The sequence below is a fragment of the Trichechus manatus genome, unplaced genomic scaffold (assembly GCF_000243295.1).
Source record: "Trichechus manatus latirostris isolate Lorelei unplaced genomic scaffold, TriManLat1.0 scaffold00052, whole genome shotgun sequence".
Lineage (NCBI taxonomy): Eukaryota > Metazoa > Chordata > Mammalia > Sirenia > Trichechidae > Trichechus > Trichechus manatus.
This window is the reverse complement of record NW_004443988.1, coordinates 7,558,567-7,578,116: the sequence shown is the minus strand read 5'-3', so window position 1 is coordinate 7,578,116 and position 19,550 is coordinate 7,558,567. Positions and strand designations below refer to the sequence as shown.

Sequence of the window (19,550 nt, the reverse complement as noted above, 5' to 3'; positions counted from 1 at the left end):
GAGATTGTGGCTGCGGGAAGCAGAGGAGGCCGAGTGGGGGTGAAGAAGGGTGGGGGCTGGGAAAGCATATATCGCAAATTACCGGTTGTTTTGTCTCCCACTGGAAGCTCCGCGAAGCTGCTTTCTCATACCCCATTTGCTGGTCTCTGATAGGAGTCCAATATGGCGGATCCACGCTGCGTTAGCTGGTAGGGGACCTCTGCATGAATCTCTCCTTGCTCTCCGTTCTCTGTCGTTTTTCTCACTCCATTTGGTGCTTGGCTGAGTTCTTTATCTCTTCATTTGATGTTTTAGGGTTTCAGGATTGTTGTTTTCTCTGTTCTGCTTAGTTTTTCGGATCTTTGCTGTGGAGGGACAGCGTGGTGCTTCTGCCTAGAGCGCCATTTTGACGGAAGTCTCTCTTAGTATTTTTTTTTTTTTATTGTGAATATATCTTACTATACAAAAGAATGATTAAGACGTGTATATATAGTTTAAAGGAGCTCTGGTAGAGTTGTGGTTGAGTTTGGCTCCTAAGCAAAAGATTAGCAGTTTGAATCTACTAGCTGCTCCTTGGAAGCCTTATGGGGCAATTCTTCTCTGTCCTATAGGGTTGCTATGAGTCTGCATTGACTCAACGGCAACAGATGTTTTTCTTGGTTTTATACAGTTTAAATAGTATTAAAACTGAACACTCGTGTATCAGTACCCAGTTTTGAGACCCCTTGACCACCTCTCCCTAATTCACAGACCTCAAGAGGTAAACCACATTCCTGAGTTTATTTTATTCCTGTTTTTCTTAGTTTTACCATCTATGTATATATCCCAAACAATATTCTAAGCAAGGTTTTTTTACTCCTCATCCAGTGATTGAGTAGCAAACTAACAAAGTAACCCAGTGACTTACCTGCATTTGTTAACATCTTCAGTTTAGCAGGTTAGTTAACCTAAGAGGGGATGGCACAGGGATAAGTAGATTTTATTGAGGGAAAGATTAGAAGATCTGTGACCATTGGGGCAGTGCAAGGGTTGGTCAGATTAAGATGGAGTCTTGCCTATGTTTAGAGGAAGGGAGCAGGATTCTAGTGAGGACCATGGGCTTCTGGGGAGGGGAAGAGGAATGATGCCAAGGTAGGGGGCTACTGAAAGCCAGGGTGGAACAGGGATCCTGTTATTGGAATAGCCCTACATCAGCACAAGGAACTTCATTGGGTGACTGGCCAGGGGATGGACTCTTTTGGCCCTCCTTGGGTCCCTCTCCAGCTTCCTGTGCCCAACCACCCCATGTCTTGTCCTCAGAGTGTCCGTCAGCCTGCATGACTCACCTGGCTGCGTGTGTGGTGACTCATGCTGGATTGTGTAGCTGTGATGGGAACTGACATGCTGGGCCCTTTGCCCAGCCTCAGATTCCCTCGGGGCTGGCCACTGCCAGCAGGAAGGGCCACTTGTGGCCATCAAGAATTGGGGGGAGGGATAGTCCCTGTGTTTCCCTGTTGCTGACGAGGGCAGGAGCTAGAGCTCCTGGGGGGCCCAGGTGCAGATCTGTGGCTGAACGGGGCTTCCGAACTGTCTGAGCTGGAGTCTTCTGACCCCACACCCTCAGACTTCCTGAGGCTGTGCCAGCATCCCGAAGCAACCTGCAGCCCCCTAGGTAGCACCTTTCTCAGGCTTGTCCAGAACCTTCGGACTTTTCCATCCCTGCTGCTCAGTATATGTGGACCAAAGTACAAATAAAGGGGAGAGGTGGATTTAGCTCACCAAGCCATGTTTGGACCCCAGCACAATAGTCCATGAGGTCCCATGGGACAGCTCATCACAGTGGGATACAGAGCACAGATGTCATACTTGGAGTTGGAAGACCAAGGTTGGAATCTCAGAGCCATAGCACGCAGCAGCTGCATATGCAGGCTAAGTCAGCAAGCTTCTCTGGGCCCTGGTTTTCTCATTTGGAACTCAGGTTTAGTTATATTTCCTCACAGAGTCATTGTTAGGATTACTGCTGTGAAAAGGCTTTGGAAATCAAAAATTTCTCTATAAACATAAAGGCTCAAGGGGTCGGCCCTTTCTATGAGTGTTGGCAACCCAGGCACAACAAGCTATTCTTTTTATAGTGGTGCTTGAGTTGAGTTTGTTCTACTTGCCACAAATCTGACCATGGGTAAGTAGCTTTGGTCCCCCAAAAACAGAGCTTGAAGCTTATGTGCTGGCACTTTGTTAAGGAGTGATCCCATGGAGGGGAAGAGGGAGAGCCAGTATAAGGATGCAGTATCTAATTGGCCACTGCTAAGAGCAACTGGTTTTTCAATCTCTCGGACTGTCTGAGAAGCTCTTTGAAATGCATCTTAGCGGTATCTGTCTGCATGTAGAAAAATCCATCCCACGGTGGTCAAAGGTTCACCCTATGGGATCGTAAGTCAGGTTATCGAGATGCACTTCCAGGTGGCATGTGCATAGGTGCTGTTGTGACTGCTGCAGTGTCGCCAGGCAAGGTGTCAACGTTGAAGCCCCAGTGTGGCATAGCCTGAGGCAAGGATCACTCCAGCTGAGCTGCAGTTGCGGCTAGAGTGAGATAGGTGAAGTCAAGAAGATCTGAAATGGTACATAAGAAGTGTCCGATATACCCAGTTTGGCCAAGCCAGAATCAGGAACAGGTAGCCTAGGGGAGGGGCTGCTGCATGTTCTGTAGAGAGTGACTCAGTCTTATCTTCTTTTCTTGAGGGCCCTTTCAGTCTCCAGTAGGCCCAGGGCCCAGCTCTACCTATCTCAGACCACTCGGTCCTCCTGTGGGGACAGATGAGCTCCTACAGACACTGGTCTGCCTGGAGCAGGATATGAGAGCTCAACAAGCATTGGAGGCCATCCAGTCCAGCACCTGATATTACAGAAGAAAACAGGCCAGAGGGGATGACATGCACTGAGGTCTCATGTGGTCAGTAGTAGAACTGGCAGTAAACCTAGGGCACCCCCCACTCCACTTCCCTGACTTGAGGCTGTTGGGGTCTCAGTGCTGGGTGTGGCCCCAGTTGGTCAGGACTTAAATACCTGACAAGCTGCAGGACTGTCCATCTTGTCTCCTTGTCAAGCAGTAGGCTGGGTCAGGCCAGGAGTGGAGAGCAGGTCTCACACCCAAAGGGTGGTGTGAATTCCAGAGGATGCCCTTTCTCCCCTCACTCCTGGGCTTCAGCTGCTTCTGGGCTCTGCACCAGACTAAGCCCCTGCCCCTGGCAGCCTTTTAATCAGGGAGGAATGAGTTGGCAGCACTGCTGGCCCCATGCCAGAAGCTATACCTGCCCACCCAGACCTCCTGTATTGAAGGACACACTTCTGCTCCTCATCTCAAAAGCCACTTCCTGTCCCTCTGCCTTCTCATCTTCCATTAATTCTTTATTTTCTTACATCTAAGACTCCACACACAAAAGCCAGGAAAGGAACAAAATAAGGGAAGTGGGGAATTTACCCCCACCCATGCCTGGGAAGAGAGTGTGGGAGCTGGGGCTTTTCCACTAGTGCATAGAGGGTGGTCCCAAGGAGATCTGTGCTCAGAGACAAGCCCTACATCCCCCTACTCCACTGGATCTGGTGGTGAGTGACCACATGAGAGCTGGCACCTACCCAGGGGCATGATGTCACACCGCGCCAGCGTCTGCCTGCTGGGCTCTGCGCCCAGCCTGGCACTGGGGCATCACTGCCTGGTAGCCCCTCATCCTGCCCCATCATGGCCTTGCGTACTATGTCTCTGCAGGCCTCCAACCCCAGCCCCCAGAAGTGAACCAAACTCCCAGGTTCAGAGCATTAGACAATCCAAACTAACCAAATATGTCCAAGCAGACTCTAGAGGCTGGATGACTGAGTCTGTTTGGGCCGCCAGTTGGAGAAGGTGGGATGAAGAATCTGAATGTCCAATCCCTTCCTGCTCAAAGGACCACTTGGGCCAGAAATGCAGGGGAGCTGATCTTCTGTGGGCCGAAGAGGAACCTTTGGGCACTGCTCCATCTGAAATGAACAGAACCAGCAGGGGTGACAGCTACACACCCCTGCTTACCCCTTCCTGCTGCCCTATCACTTTGGAGGCATCAAGCTTGGGGGCATGGTTTGAGGGGCTTAGAATCCAACTTTCAAAGAATGAGGCTTCCAAAACTGTGGGGCTAGAAGTCAGGCGCTTGGGTTTTCATTCCAGCTCTGCTCTGTGACTGCTGGCAAGCAAGACATAAACATGAAAACACACCTCTCTTTGTGACTCTTTCCCAGTCAAATGGAGAAGTGGGAATATTGCTGCCTGCCCTCCCTACAAGGTGACAAGGAACAGAGGTGAACATGTTCTGGGTAGTAAAAGACAGAGGAAGTGCATTAGTCTAGGAAGTGCCTTGACTTTGGGCCTTGTTTGGGCAGAAACCTCTGCAGAGGAGCAGCCACAGGAGCCTCTTGGCACACTGGCCTCTGAGCCTGTCTAACCTGTGCCTGGAGCAGCCTGGCCTCCTTCCTCCTCCTGGAGACAGGGCCTGGGTTCAGGTCCCAACTCCACTCCTTACCAAGTCACCTCATCTGTTTCTTTATCATTAAACCTAACTTCCAGACCTTTTGTGAGGACTGAATGTATGAAAGCCCTCTGTAAACAATAGTGGATAGTCCCCTCGTTTGGAAAGTGACTGCTCTTCCATCATCCTCACTCTCCTCAGGGCCATCCTTTCCTTTATGCATGGCTGCAACATCTCTGTCACTTGCCCGAGTAGCCCTGGTGACCCCAGGTTGTGAGGGAGGGGATAGGGGATTACATGCTAACTGCAAGGGTTGGGTAGGGGGCAAACCTTCAAGTTCCATATGGTCCTCACACCTTGAGTGTGACATGTGGCCCTTTGGACTTAAGAGTTCTCCATGCCGTTTCCCAGAGCAGTCCCATTCACTGAAGCAGTAAATTTGACATTTTCCGTCATTTGTTTTTTGAACACCTATCAGGGGCTGGGTTAGGTGTGCTGGGGGATACGAAAACAACTGTCTGGGATCCTACCCTTACCCTCTAGGAGGTCGTGTCTAGCAGTGTTATGGGAAGAACCTCTACCATTTTGGGAGGTTCAGGGCTGCCTTGATGGGTGTGCCAGGGTGGCCCAGAGTTGCTCCATGGCTGGGAGTGCCATCAGCTGAGGCCAGCGGCCCGGGTCACCTGTGGGTACCCCAGCCCAGCCTCAGTCCTAGCTCCCAGCCTTAGCCAGCCGCCTCTGACTAGGTGGCTTAGGTGCAGGGCTGGGCAGAGGATGTGGGGGAAGAGCAGAGCAGCAAGTGTACAGCCAGCATGGACATCAGAGCCAGCCCCAGCCAAGGAGTGGGGATGAGGATGTGTTTGCCCAGTGCTAATTGAGGGCACAAAGACATGGTGGCTGCAAGGCTGGAGGGGGGCTCTCATTACTCAGTGAGATAGATAGGTGAGCCGGAGATCAGACGATCACTCTCCAAGTGGCGTTAAAAGTGTATGTTTGCTGGAAGCCATCACGCCACCACAACTGACGAGGCGCTCTGTAAATAGTGATTTCTGCCCTGGTTTCTGGGTGTAGGTGTCTGACTACAGCTGATTGGAGCCGGGGGGAAGTAGCTGCAAAGGCCTAGGGGACAGTGGCTATAATACCCATTGCCAACTCAGTCTAAGGTTGTGAATGGGGAAATCTGGGTTTTGCTGATTATCCTAAGAGATGGCTAGGACTTTTCCTTGGGGGAGACTCTTAGCAGCTCAACCAAGTCATCTTCCTGCCTGGAACTGTTGACAACTAATGTTTTAGAAAAAGTTATCCTTGCTGTTCTCTACAAATAGAGTCCCCAAGACCAAAGTGAAGGACGTTGTCAAGGCCCTGCATTGGGCTGGGGAAAAAACCCAGGGTCCCTTTCCATCTTCCATATGATCTGTTTGTAGTGTGGGGTCCTAGAAAGGACACTGTCCAGGAGTCAAGCCACTGGTTCTTGCCCTGGTTTTATGAGGTTCCGGACCTTTGTTTCTATACCTGTAAATAAGGGGTTTGGATGAAATTATCTAGAAGGCCGTTTCCAATCTGAAAGTCTGTAGTTTTCAGCTCCCCTGGGGCCTTGGATTCTTTTTTCTACAGTTTCTGACTCCTTTTACTGTTCAGTGCAAAGCTCTTGGGCTCTGGCCTGCTCAAGGCCTGCTCATCCCAGTTTCTAGCAAGACACACATGAGCTGTCACCACCCTTTGGGAGAGGAGAGCCTTCAGGCAGCAGGAAGAGACTGGTCATTTGCCCCCAGAATTAAGCCTGTGGGCTCAGAGTGTGGATCCCAAGAGCCTCATTCAGCCAGCAGACTTGCTTCCCTCTTGGAATGGAAGCCCAGTGAGGACCATTAGGAAACACTTCCATCCTCAGGAGATGTCCTGACAACACCTTGTACCCTGCACAGGGTCCCTGATGGGTCTGGGTGATGTTATCTCACAGCAGCTGGTGGAGAGGCGGGGCCTGCAGGGACACCAGGCCGGCCGGACCCTGACCATGTTATCTCTGGGCTGTGGCTTTGTGGTAAGTTGTTCCCCACAGCGGGGCTGCCAGTGCATTGGACAGTGGTCTGCATTCCATGTCACCTGTTGGTTTCCCTTGGCCTCTCTCTCACGCCTGTGCCACCCTGCCTTCCTCTTTTTGCCTGGGTCTCTGCTCTCCTGGGACTTGGTTTCTAATGCTTGGGGGAGGAGATCTGTGATTTAAAAGCCAGGGTCTCTCCTTACTTGCATCCTCATCCCCCATTTGTCTTGGGCTTCTTTTCAGGGCCCTGTCTTAGGAGGCTGGTACAGAGTTTTGGATCGGCTCATCCCTGGCAGTGCCAAGGTAGATGCCCTAAAGAAGATGCTACTGGATCAGGTGAGCAGAAAGAAAAGGGAACCGGGAAGGGTGAGCTGTGTTGGGGGAAAGGAGGAATTTAGAGATACTTGTTTCTGAAATCCATGCTCATAGAGTTTTAATTTTTCTTCCCTAGGGGGGCTTTGCCCCGTGTTTTCTGGGCTGTTTCCTCCCACTGGTAGGGATACTCAGTGGACTCTCAGCCCAGGACAATTGGGCCAAACTGCAGCGGGTGAGCCGGGCAGTCTGCTGGCTGGCAGATGGGCAGCGTCAGGGGCATGAGGCGGGCTTTGTGGAGATAAGGAAGGTAGGAGTGCAGGGAGAGCCCCAGGCTCTGGAGGAGAGGAGCCGAGAGGCGTGCGGAGTGGGGCATGTGCTCTGAACTGGCGGGTATCTTTTTGTGATGTTCACACTGGAGGTGGGAGCTGCTTGGAATTGCAAGTGTTCATTCGTTCCTTCTCTGTCTTCTCAGGATTACCCTGATGCCCTCGTCACCAACTACTATGTAAGAGCTGATACTCAGCTGCCTGCTTCTTGCTTCCCTAAGTCCAGAGGTGCCGGGGAGAGGGGTCCTCCCGACATAGAAATCCTCTAGTCAGGAATACTCCTGCATTCCCAGGGTGGGCACCACTTAGGGAAGCACTCACCCAATTGTCCACCTTTTTCTTGCGTGCACAAGTTGGGGTGAGGCCAGGCAAGGCAGTGAGTTTAGGGGTCAGGTGATAGAGGCAGCCACCCAACCTTTACCTTCTCTCTCTTGCAGCTCTGGCCTGCTGTGCAGTTAGCCAACTTCTACCTGGTGCCCGTTCATTACAGGTAGGACAGATCCCTGCCCCACCCTTCAAGGAAGAGTCATATTGTGGACAGTTGGAGACAGTGATTCTCATTTCATTACGCTCCCAACCAGAACACTGTGCACCGATCAGAGCTCCTCAGACTCCCAGGCCTTGCGTTCAGGACCCCTTCCCTCTGACAGAACTGGCTGAGTGTCTCAGCTGCTGACCTCCTTTCATTTTCCTAGGGAGGATCCTGTTTCCACGGCCCCTACCTCCATCCCACCTGAGTTTTCCACCTTTGATGGCCTATCTCCAGGGACAGTGCCTGTGGTCTGCAGCCTAGGTTAGACAGAAAGGTAGATCTAAAAGCCAAGTAGGAACTTGGTCAGGTTAGTCCACTGCAAAGTATTATTTTGTCCTAATAAGAAAGGTAGTTGCTGGACCACAATAAAAAATAGAGTGTAACTAAAGATGAGAGTTAAAAGATTGGAGGTGAGGGGCTTTGGGAAAAGGAAAGAATATGAAGCTATTCATGTGGGACGTGGACAGAATTTACATGAATAGCCTCACTAAACAGAATACAGATTGATGAATAAAATCCTAAACATCAGGATCCCTGGCAACACTCTTTCAAAGAAGAACAAGGTAAATTTAAAATAAAGTAAAGGAGGTGCCAGTCTATATGCAGACAGTCCATTTTTGGAGTATGAAATCTCAGCTGGTATAGACAGGCAGATAAATGTATTTAGAAAGGACCTGAACAAGGGGTGAATAACAGAGCCACTCATGGCCAGAGGGAGGACAGAGCTCTGAGCTGGTGGTTCTCTGGTCTCTGCCACACAGGCCCTCCATGAGGGGCTGAAGGAAAGAGACCTAAACTCTGGAAGTTCTCAGAGATAATCCCTCCTTTCCTGTTGCATTTTCCGTTTCCTTTCCCATCTCTCTACCCCTTGCTTCCTCCTTATTCTTCCTCTTCTCCACTCCTGTTCCTTAGGCTGGCCGTTGTCCAGTGTGTTGCTGTTATCTGGAACTCCTACCTGTCCTGGAAGGCGCATCATCTCTAAGCCTGCCTCCCTCCATTGTTTCTGCCTTGCAGTGACTCAGCTTGACCCTGGAATGGGTCAGACCACTTCCTTGATGCTTTCATGGGGTTGGGTTGCTGGTCAGAACTTAATGGGGTTAGCACTCTGAAATGGCCCATTTCACTTTAAAATGTAAACTGACTCCTCTTGAAATCACAAAAACCTTTCTAATGACCTTATACCTGCCACGTAATAGGCACTCCCTAAGTATTTAACAGAAACCCTGGTGGCATGGTGGTTAAGAGCTACGGCTCCTAATCAAAAAGCTGGCAGTTTGAATCTACCAGCCGCTCCTTGGAAACCCTATAGGGGCAGTTCTACTCTGTCCTATAGGGTCACTATGAGTTGGAATCAACTCGACGGCAGTAGGTTTGGTTTTTTTAAGTATTTAACTGTCTTGATCTTGTCACCTTTAGTTCACGCCTGCATCCCAGTAAATGCTCCTCCTTGCTCTGTGTACACAGCCCTAGTGTAGCTTCAGCTCTTTGGGGACCCCTCCAACCCTGTGAATACATTAAGTATGTAGTCTAGTACCTGCAGAGTCAACAAGTAAGGGTATCGGAAAACTATTGGGGAGTGAAAATTTCTAGAGCTGGAAAGAAGCCCAGAGACCACCAAGTCCAATCTTCTTTTACAAATGAGGACACCAAGTCCCATAGAAGTGACATGACCTGTCACATCATGAGCTAGTGGCAAACTAGAAACTTGAACTCAAGTTTCCTTACTTTGTACCCAATGATCTTTACTTGAAGGTCAGATGTGTGTAATGCTGATGTTTTGGTTCCCAAGAGCAAAATTAAACTTGGCTAAGTTACCACCTTGGGCAAACTTAGAAGCAGATGGGCTGGTTTTGTTTGTTTGTTTAAAAGCTCCCTGAGGCAAGAGGCTCTCTTATATGGTGCCTCAGTCAGGCAGTCTTAGAATTAGATTCTGGGAGTAGAAGGTAAGGATCCTGCAGACTTCAGCTGCAGCAGACCCGGTGTCTTATCCTCCTCTGGCTGGGTCCCACGGCGGTAGCTGAGTGTCAGCAGTGCGCGGTAGCTGAGTGTCAGCAGTGCGTTCCTGATAGCCTCAGTTTGTGAAACTGATAGCTGGGGCTAGGGACAGAGTCGAAGGAGTACAGCCTCAGGCCCGTTCTAGATGGAGAGGACAGGTCAGCACCATGGACAGCCCCGAGGTCCCGCCTCCCTTTCTTGTGCTAGATAGGGAAGACGCTTCTCCGGGCTAGTCTCGCTTGGGTTTGGGCTAACTGTTCTAAGCAGGGCGAAGGATTCTTGTGTGTCCCAGAATAATCTGTACGCCCAAGCGGAGTTCCGTGCCGCATTCCCGCGCTGCTTCCAGCTCTCCTCCAGAGACTGGAAGTTTTTATGTCCGGGGGCGCGCCCATCGAGGGGCTCACAGCCTGCGGGACTCAAGCTGCGGCCGTGATTACTTCCACAATCAGTGCATGTTCTTCGCTGACGTCAGTCGGAGCTGCCCTGGCACTATATAAGGTTGGCGGCGGTCCCGGGACAGACCCCGTTCTCCCCAAGGCGCCCACAGCCCGCCCCTGGGGACAGAGACTGGAGCTGCATCTTGTACCGTGCACACGCTCTGCGATACCCTGTGAGTGGCTCGGAGTGTCCGCCTGATCCCCTCAGCATCAGGACTGCGCTCAGCTCACTCACCGCGACCGCAAAGACGGAGGGAGGGTGGGAGAGGGCTGGAGGGAAGGCAGTGGGCGCCGGCGGCAGCCGGAGGGGCTGGCAGCGGGGGTCCACCGTGGTGCGGAAGGAGAGTGGCTCCCTCTGCGGCTGCCCCAGGTGCGCCTCACCCTGCCCTGCCCCTGTGTGTCTAGGGCCGGCGGCACCATGAGGCAGGCGGGACACGCGGCGCTGCTGGCGGCGCTGCTGCTCCTGGCGCAGCTACACCCTGGGAACAGCCGCTGGAGCCCGGAGGCGGCGGCGGCCGGGGTCCAGGGCCCGAGTCTGCGATGGAGCCCCGGGACGCGGGGCCAGAGCGGTGGGGCCGGCGCGCTCTTGCTGCTGGCGGAGCGCTTCCGGCGCCGCGCAGGGCCGGGCCCATGGGGATCCCGGACGGCGGGCGAGCGGCCGCGACGGGACGACCCAGCACTGTCCATTGATCTCACCTTTCACCTGCTGCGGACCCTGCTGGAGCTGGCGCGAAGTGAGAGTCAGCGGGAGCGCGCCGAGCAGAACCGCATCGTTTTCGACTCGGTGGGCAAGTGATCGTTCCGATTTGCGGCGACGAGAACCTTGATCCCCATCCCTCACTCCCCGGGCCGGGACGTGTGTGACCAGAACTGACCAAGTCCCGCGGGGACTGAATGGCCCAGGGATTCCCTGAACACTCTCCGCGTTACTATTTTTTAATAAAAGTACTGACAAGCCTTTGGCTTCTGTCATGGGGGCGCAGGGAACCACAGCAGGACGGGAACTTGGGGAAAAGTGGGGCCTCCCAGGCCGGCAGGAGGGAACTAAATGCTGCAGGAGGGCTTTCAGCAAGGTTCCTGGGGTCCCCATTGCCCCCAGTCCTTCCGGGAACTCAAACCCGAGCACCACCGCACCACCCGGACCCTCTTCCCAGGCTCTCTGCTCGCAGTCCGTACCGGACATCAGAGAGCTGCCCAGTAGGTGTTCATTCCGCCTCCGCCCGCAAACGGTCCCCGTTCCCGGAAGGGGGGGGGGTTGGTGGTGGGGTTGCCTTCGAGCCGATGCTGAGGGAGTGGGGGCGAAAGGAGATGCAAATCTGGTACGCAAAAGTCCTTTATTGAGCCCCGTTCCCCTGGCTGGGCGCCGAGCTGGGTGTGGCGCGGTGGTCTCTGCACAGAACCTCTGGTACCCGAGTGCCAGGCCTGGGGCGCGCAGGATCCCGAACACGGGTCGGGTCAGTGCAGGTCTGGGTCAGGGAAAAGAAGTTCGGTGGGCGGGTGCTCCAAAGGAAAGAGGCAACCCACCCCCCTCCCCCCGAAGCCCATTTCGCCTGTTTCCCCCAGCCACGTGAGTTTCTCTCCCAGGTGCCGACCCAGCTGGTCTCCCAAAACCCCAAAGGAATGGCAGGTGGGAAAGTGTACATTTGCGTGCGCGCTGGGTGCACCCCTCGCCGGTTTGGGGGTAGGGTGGCACTTAAAATGAATGGTTGCTCCAAGTGACCCCTGGTGCCACAGGGAGCGCCATCACGGGAGGAGCACATAAGAGCGTGCCTGCCAGATCCCGCCCCCATGCCCCTCGGGTACTCACTGTCCGGCGGGTCCGGCCGCTCTTCCTCTGGCCCGGCGCTGCCCTCTTCCCCGTCGAACACTACCTCCTCATCTTCTTCCTCCCCTAAAGCACCTGGGCCGAAGGAAGCCCCAGTGAGGTGGAGTCCCTGCTTTTCTGGCCATCATGCCCCATCCGACCCCCACCCTGAGGGTCTGGACGCTCAGTCCCAGCGCCCGCCGCTCCCTACCTCCCTGGCTGCCTCACCCGGTTGGAAGTCAATGGTCCTCAGCATTTCTGCCACGTGCTCCACGCTCACGGTGAACTGCTCCATGCTCTCATAGCCCGGCTCCGGCCGTCCCGCCAGCTCTACCTTCGACATCGTCCCGACCCTGCAGCGGCCGCAGGGGCTCAGCAGGAAACACTCGAGCACCCTGAACCCCTCCCTGTCAGTGGGGTCCTCCCAGCCCTTCCTTTCCCCTTTATTTCCCTTCCTTCTCCGCCGACTCACTTATTGATCAGCTCCTTGGCCTGCTGCAGGGAAGAAAAGGAGAGTAAGAGTAAGCACCGCGCTCAGCCCTGACAAAGCCGAGTTTCAGATTCCCTCCCGCGGGGTAGAAGGGATGTATATCCCAATTTCAGACTCAGGTCCCAAGGTCCCAAGGTCGTAAGGGTAGGTAGGGGTGAGAAAAGACTAGAACCCGGGTCTCCAGGTGCCAAGGCCCCCACTCCAGCCACTAGGCGGCGCTGCTGCCCTCCCAGGGCCCACCTGGAGGTAGAGCGCCATCTGCGGCTCCTCCATGGACTGGATGGCGGACTCCACGAGCTTAGAGGAGGCCTCCAGGTGGTCTCCGTACTGGCGGATGAGTCCGCGGACACGCAGAAGCTTCTGCTCTTGCTCCCGGGCCAGCGCCTGCAGCAACTCGGCCTTGCGCTCCTCCAGCACCGCGCACAGGGTCTCAAATCTCTGGTTTAGCAACTGCTTCTGCGTTCGGCTGTTGTCCTGGAACATGGGGAGCAAGGATGAGGGGACGTGTGGCTGAGACCCCACAGCTGGGAGAGTCCCTTCCCTACTTGTCCAGTCCCCCACTTAACGGAAGTCAGAGAGAGTCAAGAAAGAAAGTGACTTGTCCACGGTCACACCACGAGTTAGTCGCAGAGCCAGAAACTTCAGCCAAGGGCTGCTGGTTCCCAGATCTTTTCAGTAATAATAACACAATTTTTAAAAGTAATTTCACTAATCGCTCTCACAAAGAACCAATGAGGTAGCTACTATAGAATTATCATTAGAACTGTTTCATATGGTTAAACCAACAAAACCAAAGCACAGAGAAGTAACTACCAGTCACAGCGCTAGTGAGTGGCAGAGTTGGAATTCGAACCTAGCAGCTTGGCTAAGTATATCCCACTACTTGTGTGGTTCATCTCTAGGAGCCCAGAAACTCTCCAGCAAGTGGGGGTCAGAGAAGGGCAGAGAGTGGCAGTCCTCTTGGGAGCCCAGGGTCTCCAGGTCAGCCAGTGGCCACTCCCTCCTCCCTCCAGGCCCAGGCTCACCTCAATGGTCTGGCACACCTCCTCCATCTGCGTGATCACTGCTTGCACACGGTCATTGCCTGCCACCAGCATCGCGATGCCATCACTGAGCTCACTCTGTGACACACAGGCCAGCACTTAGAGCTGGAGGGCCTGGCCTAGAGCTGCACCTCTCCAGCCCCAACCAGGGCTGCCCAGGAGAGGCTTCCCACCCCCCACTGCACCATCAGGGCATCTTCAGGACAGCTATTACAGAGATCTAGGGGACGTAGAAATATCCAAGAAGTGTAGAAGCACCTCCTATGAGTTCTGGAAGGAGGTAGACAGAGGAAGCCCTCTACGACTAAATGAAAAAGGAACAGACATTTTCCAAACATCCACTATAAGCCAGACACTGCTAGGTGCTTTATCTGTAGGTTTATGTCTTTTATCAGTTCTAGAAATTTCTTAGCCATTATTTGTTTGGATACTATTGCCTCTTCTCCATTCCCTTAATTCTCTCATTCTGGGACTCTGATTAGACATATGTTAGACCTTCTCATTCTCAATCTTCTCATCTCTCAGTGCTGCATTCTGTGTAATCTTTTCAGTCCTCTGTTCCTGTTCACTAATACTCTAGAGGAATCTGTGGTTTTATTCATCTTTTCAGTGCTTTATTTCAACAATTACATTTACATTTCTAAAAGCTCTATTTGGTTCTTTGTCAAATCTGCATGATCATTTTTGATAGTCTATTGTTGCTTTTTTTTATTCCATCTTTTTAAAGCATTTTATTGATAGTGATTTTTCTATTCTGTAATGATTCTGGTATCTGAATTCCTCAGGGGTCTAAATCTGCTGTTTTTCTTTCTTCTGACTTTACTCATGGAGTACATTTCTTTGTGTATCTTCAATTGTGAGCTAATATTTTATTGATCTTACTCTATGGAAAACCTAAGGGCCTAAATTAAGGGTGCTCTCCTCCAGACATAATTTGTACAGTATTTGCTTTTGTCAAAAGCCAGGTGGTGCAACCACCCACTTTAGCTGCTGGGATTCCACTTTAGTCTTGTGAGTCTCAGATCCAGGTCCCCTGCCTTTTAAGGGTGTTCAGACATAGTCCCCCTCTCGCAGGGATAGTGCCAGCATTTGCCCTCTGGGATATGCTGCCTTTCCTGTGCTTACCACTCAGGACTCTGTTTTCCGCTCACTACCACCTCCTTTCCACCCTCCCTCAAATTTGGAGATTTCCTTTACGCTTACCAATATGGTTAAAAAATTATGTCTTATGCAGAGTCTAGTTTTGTAGTAGTGAGAGGACCATGAGAGTATCCACCATACTGAAGTCTCTGTATCTAATTTTATCCTCATAATGACTCTCAGAAGTATGTATTTTTATCCTCATTTTACTAAATGAGGAAAACAATGGTCAGAGAAGTCAAGTAACTTACCCAAGGTCACACATGGAGTTAAGGATAGAGCTGTGACTTTAGCCCTGATTTACCTGACTTCAAACCAAGTGGAATAAGAGGCTGAAGTTTGAGACCTTGTGCTGTGCCCCCACCCTCCAGACGCCTGCTCCCTCCCAGCCTGATACCTTCTGGCGTTTATAAATGGTGGGCAGTGGGGCCACCTCGCAGTCCTTGTGGGCACCGAAGACCTTGCAGAGAGAGCAGGTGGGCACTTCACAGCTCAGGCAGTAGATATTGATCTTCTCATCTTCATGCTCCTCACACATGAGGTGCTGCTCAGCCTTGGAGTGCAGTGGTCTAGAGGGGGCAGGGCAGAAGGGGAGGCAGGTGGGTCATGGGCCAGGCTGGGGAGAGGTGGGACCCAAGACTGCACTCTGTGCCTGGGCAGATAAGGGCCTTCCAGGGTGCTTTTAGTTTGGGGAATGGATAGAGGAGGCCTGGATCCAGGAACAGTCTGTATTCCAGGAGGAAATCATGGAGGGTAGGTAAAGACCTGCAGGTGGATTCCCATCCCCTCCCAGGAGGTGAAGGTGACCTGGGGCAAGTCTTTTTCCCTCCCTGGGTCCAGTCCTCTCCTCTCTAAACTGAAACTGATAGTTTCAATTCCTCCCTTCTGGCCCTGATGGTTTTCCTGGCTGTGTCGTAGACCCTGGCCTTCAGAGAGTCAAGAGCCCCCTGCGGCTCACCTGGACGACTCCTGCTTGTAGATGTCAATAATGTTCTCCACTAGCAGGTTTCGCTGCAGGCCATAGACACCATGTCGATCGAGGACAACCTCATGCCTGCAAGATGGGCAGCGAAAACGGCCTCCTGAAGACACAGTGGTGGAGCCCCGGGATTGCCACAGAGGGTTCGAGGCCTGTGGCATGAGAGAACAGGCACAGCAAGGCATGAGGGACCTCAGAGAAAGCAGGGGGGACAGTTCAGGAGTAGGAGAATTGTGGAAGGGGAGACATCAGCTTTTTTATATAGCTGGGCCCTCCTCTGAGAGCAGCTCAGGATGAGTGGCCATATATTGTTTCTCACCTTTGTTCCATTACTCAGCCCACTTCCTTGAGAGTCCCTACATCCAGAGCTTAGCTTTGGCCAAGGCCTAGTCAGGAGGGGATCTCCTGAAAGGGGCTCAGCTTGGAGCTGTGGGAGGGGGGTTCTGGTGGGTCTATACAGCTCCTGGTTTACATTCTCCCAGCTTCATCTTTACCCATTCCAAAGAGGAAAGTGTTTCTCTCAGCTAATTTGAAAAATTTGAAAAGTTCCGAGAAGACGCCGATTGGCCCAACTTGGGCCAGATATGCTTTGGGCCAATCACTGATGTCCAGGGAGCAATGTAATATGATGGGCCCTGCTTGGATCATGTGCCCACTATGCAAAAGCAGGAGCTCTGGTGGTGCAGTGCTTAAGCGCTACAGCTGCTAACCAAAAGGTCAGCAGTTCGAATCTACCAGCCACTCCTTGGAAACCCTAGGGGGCAATTCTACTCTGTCCTATAGGGTCACTATGAGTCGAATCAACTCAGCAGCAATGGGTTTGGTTTTTTTGCTTTCAGTATTCAAAATCAGAGCTCATGTAAGAAGATGGAAGCTCCCATTTGATCTCATATCATGAAGAAGAGAAGACTGTGGAAGAGGCTGCATAGGTCCAGCTCACTATTATTACTCCCCATTGCTAACCCCTGCATTGTCTCACGATCTTGTTTTTCCCTCTTGTTCCAGTCTCTATGAAAAGTTTAAGATTAACCAATGTTCCTCCTTGGAGGGTGGAAAACAAGTGATAATGATCTAGGAATGAAAAACCAAACAAAGAACCCATCTTGTGACAAGAAAACCAGGATGTCGCCAGATAAGCCCCAAGAGAAGACTAATTCATCTGGGATGTGACCACCTCAAGGGGGAACTAACACAAACTTCCAAGACCCATATCCTGCCCATATAAAGCCTTCGGCCAGTCTCCAGTTGGGGAGATGGGTTTTTGGAGGAATCTATTCCCCTCTGTCTCCTATATACCGATATATGATAAAACTCTTGCTGCTCACCTCAACCCTGTCTCAGAATTGACTATTGGGGCAGGTGGCTCCAATCCGTGTTATTGTGATAATAAATCTGGTGGCCCTTATGGGGAGGTCCGGTGTGACGCGGCGGCCCCAAGGCAGGGCCTGGGGCTGACCGACACCTCTCCCGACAAGTGGCCATGAGAGGTTTCATTTGCCTCTGGGGAGACTATCGGCCAGACCTGAGTCTGCCACGGCACCGCTGGTCCCCAACTGCACCAAAAGAGGTGGGTGAAAGAAAGCAAGACCTGCATAGGAGGGATCCCAAGGTGAGTCCATGACTCCTCTCCCTGTTGTGCTCAGGGCCAGGTGGAATAGGGCAGGCCCAAGGGTTCTGGAGCAGGACCTGAGCCCTTGGTTTCTGAGGTAGAAGATGCCTCAAATGACCGAAGTAGGAGTAGGATTGCAAGAAGGGACTCTTGGTGACTCTGCAGTCTTGGGTCCAGGGTGTGTGAATGCTCCTGAAAACTGTCTGAGAATTAAGGTTGCTAGGATTACCTCTGTCACCTGAAAAGGTTGTCTGAGAGGTTGAGGCTGCTGAGATTATCTCCATCATTTCTTTTCAGGATTTTTTTGTCTATTCATAGCATGTGGTGTGCAAATTCCTTGGAGATTGTCTGGGAGGTTGAAGTTGCTAAGATCACCTCTGTCACCCGGTGGGAGTTGTCTTGAGAGGTTGAGGCTGCTGAGATTACCTTCATCGTCTCAGTGGGATCATGTTTTGTGTTTGTTTACTGTTATTTATGTGTACTTGTCCCTGTGAAGTCCCAGTGTTCTTGTGTTGTCATCACGTTAACCCGTACCTTTATAAAACCTGTCACCAAATTAACAAATATTTTTGGCTCCAGTTTTTTTAGTTCTAAGAAAAACATCTCCAAGGAGGTTGGGGGCCCAGAATAGGAAGTAACCTAAGCTAAATATTATATGAAATGTGTTTTATTAAGGGGAAAAGAATAATTTTGTCTTAAAGTAAAAGTAATAGTTCCAGAATAGTAAAAAAGAAAGAAATTAGTTACCTTTTGCCCTTCAAAATGCCTAGGTCAACTTAAACATATATAAATGTCTTCTATGAGTCAAGAGAGTGAGGGCGGTGCAAGATCAGGCCTCCTCAGCCCCCAGCCCCCAGTCTCCAAGGTCATGTACCTCCAGGGAAGCTTTTGAAAGACCTTTTTCAACTAGGTGGATACCTTTTATATTAGAAAAATTGCTGCTTTGCTACAGTTATAAGAAATTGAGTGGATCCTAGTCATAAAAGAATTGTAAAAAAGTTCTCTCTATTATACGGGAACTCTAAGAAGTCACCCCAAAAAAGAAAGAAATCACAATAAGACACACTTGAAATGGCCTGGAAAAATGTTTTCAGCAGTAACTAGAGACTTAAGATTATATCCATATCAATGAATTGGTCAGTTGAGGAGAGACTTTGTGATTTCCAAAGCCAGTTAATAAAATCTTTAAGGGCTAAAATTAGACTGGGAAAAATAATGAGAAATAGTAAAAGTTAAATGACAATTAGAATATTTAAACAGACTTTCTTTCAACAACAGTTATGTATATAAGGCTTAAAATAACTCCCAAGACATTTTATGTAACATATTGATATTAAATTGAGTTAATAGATATTTGTCATAACTTAAGCTTTTATACTTTGGCTTTTTATGCCACAAGAAGAAGAATGTATATCTATTTAAGTCTGCTAATGAGTGTGTTCATTTTTGCCATTTTAAAAGAATGCACTATAAGCAGTATGCAACAAAGACAATGTTTAAGAGTTTTATTGAAAAAGAAATGTATTTGATATGGACAAAAGTTTTATCTGAGTAGTAGAGTGGAGAGGGGCAGGTGAGACCCAGCATGTGGAGAAGGACCTGGCACACTTCTCTAAGGAGTCTGGACTTTGTTCTAAAGGTAATGGAAAGCCATTTTTGAGTTTTAAGTAGAAGAATGATGTAATCAGGTATATGTTTTAGAAAAGCCACTCCGGTTATGTGTGGAGAATGGATCGAGGGTAAGTGAGGGCCAGAGAGGAGAAGACCTTGTAGCCATCAGTGTAAGAGGAGGTGGTCATCTGAGCCAAGGCAAAAGAAACAAGCGTTAGGCTAGTAGTCAAGAGAGGAAGATTTTAGTCGCTATTCCTTCATCTGTAAAAGAGGATCTACATTGCAGGTTTGTTGTTGAGAAGAGCAAATGGAAGAATGGGACATCCCCTTGTAAACTATAAAACACTGTACAAACGTGAACTCCCTAACATTCCCTGCCTATGACCCTGAGAGGGGTTGTTGTTAGGTGCCATTGAGTCAGTTCTGACTTACAGTGATCCCATGCACAACAGAACGAAACACTGCCCGGTCCTGTGCCATCCTCACAATGATTGTTATGTTTGAGCCCATTACTGCAGCCACTGTGTCAATCCATCTCATCAAGGGTCTTCCTCTTTTTCACTGACCCTCTACCAAGCATGATATCCTTCTCCAGGGACTGGTCCCTTCTGATAACATGCCCAACGCAAGACGAAGTCTCACTATCCTCGTTTCTAAGGAGCATTTTGGTTGTACTTCTTCCAGGAGAAATTTGTTTATTATTTTGGCAGTCCATGGTATATTCAATATTCTTCACCAACACCATAATTCAAAGGCATCAATTCTTCTTCAGTCTTC

At 50.7% G+C, this 19,550-nt stretch overlaps 3 protein-coding genes across 3 annotated transcripts in view; 2 read left to right on the top strand and 1 right to left on the bottom strand.

The window, feature by feature from the left end:
* Nucleotides 1-9,868, top strand: part of MPV17 (mitochondrial inner membrane protein MPV17) — a 17,937-nt gene extending 8,069 nt beyond the window's left edge. The window contains exons 2-7 of the mRNA XM_023732396.1: nucleotides 6,377-6,492; nucleotides 6,736-6,828; nucleotides 6,944-7,039; nucleotides 7,280-7,312; nucleotides 7,571-7,623; nucleotides 8,578-9,868. Coding sequence (XP_023588164.1) covers nucleotides 6,377-6,492; nucleotides 6,736-6,828; nucleotides 6,944-7,039; nucleotides 7,280-7,312; nucleotides 7,571-7,623; nucleotides 8,578-8,647 — 461 coding nt within the window. The 3' untranslated portion in view covers nucleotides 8,648-9,868. The remainder of the gene's footprint in view (nucleotides 1-6,376; nucleotides 6,493-6,735; nucleotides 6,829-6,943; nucleotides 7,040-7,279; nucleotides 7,313-7,570; nucleotides 7,624-8,577) is intronic.
* Nucleotides 9,869-10,515: 647 nt separating this feature from the next.
* On the top strand, nucleotides 10,516-11,048 carry UCN (urocortin). The gene has a single exon (XM_004377616.2). It carries the CDS (start codon nucleotides 10,516-10,518, stop codon nucleotides 10,891-10,893), a length of 378 nt encoding a protein of 125 aa, XP_004377673.1. The 3' UTR covers nucleotides 10,894-11,048.
* A 254-nt stretch (nucleotides 11,049-11,302) lies between these two features.
* The window catches only part of TRIM54 (tripartite motif containing 54), a 24,405-nt gene continuing 16,157 nt past the window's right edge, over nucleotides 11,303-19,550 (bottom strand). The window contains exons 2-10 of the mRNA XM_004377693.1: nucleotides 15,533-15,705; nucleotides 14,972-15,143; nucleotides 13,417-13,512; nucleotides 12,632-12,865; nucleotides 12,374-12,396; nucleotides 12,130-12,254; nucleotides 11,868-11,997; nucleotides 11,507-11,563; nucleotides 11,303-11,381 (exon numbers count right to left, since the gene is read on the bottom strand). Coding sequence (XP_004377750.1) covers nucleotides 11,303-11,381; nucleotides 11,507-11,563; nucleotides 11,868-11,997; nucleotides 12,130-12,254; nucleotides 12,374-12,396; nucleotides 12,632-12,865; nucleotides 13,417-13,512; nucleotides 14,972-15,143; nucleotides 15,533-15,705 — 1,089 coding nt within the window. The remainder of the gene's footprint in view (nucleotides 11,382-11,506; nucleotides 11,564-11,867; nucleotides 11,998-12,129; nucleotides 12,255-12,373; nucleotides 12,397-12,631; nucleotides 12,866-13,416; nucleotides 13,513-14,971; nucleotides 15,144-15,532; nucleotides 15,706-19,550) is intronic.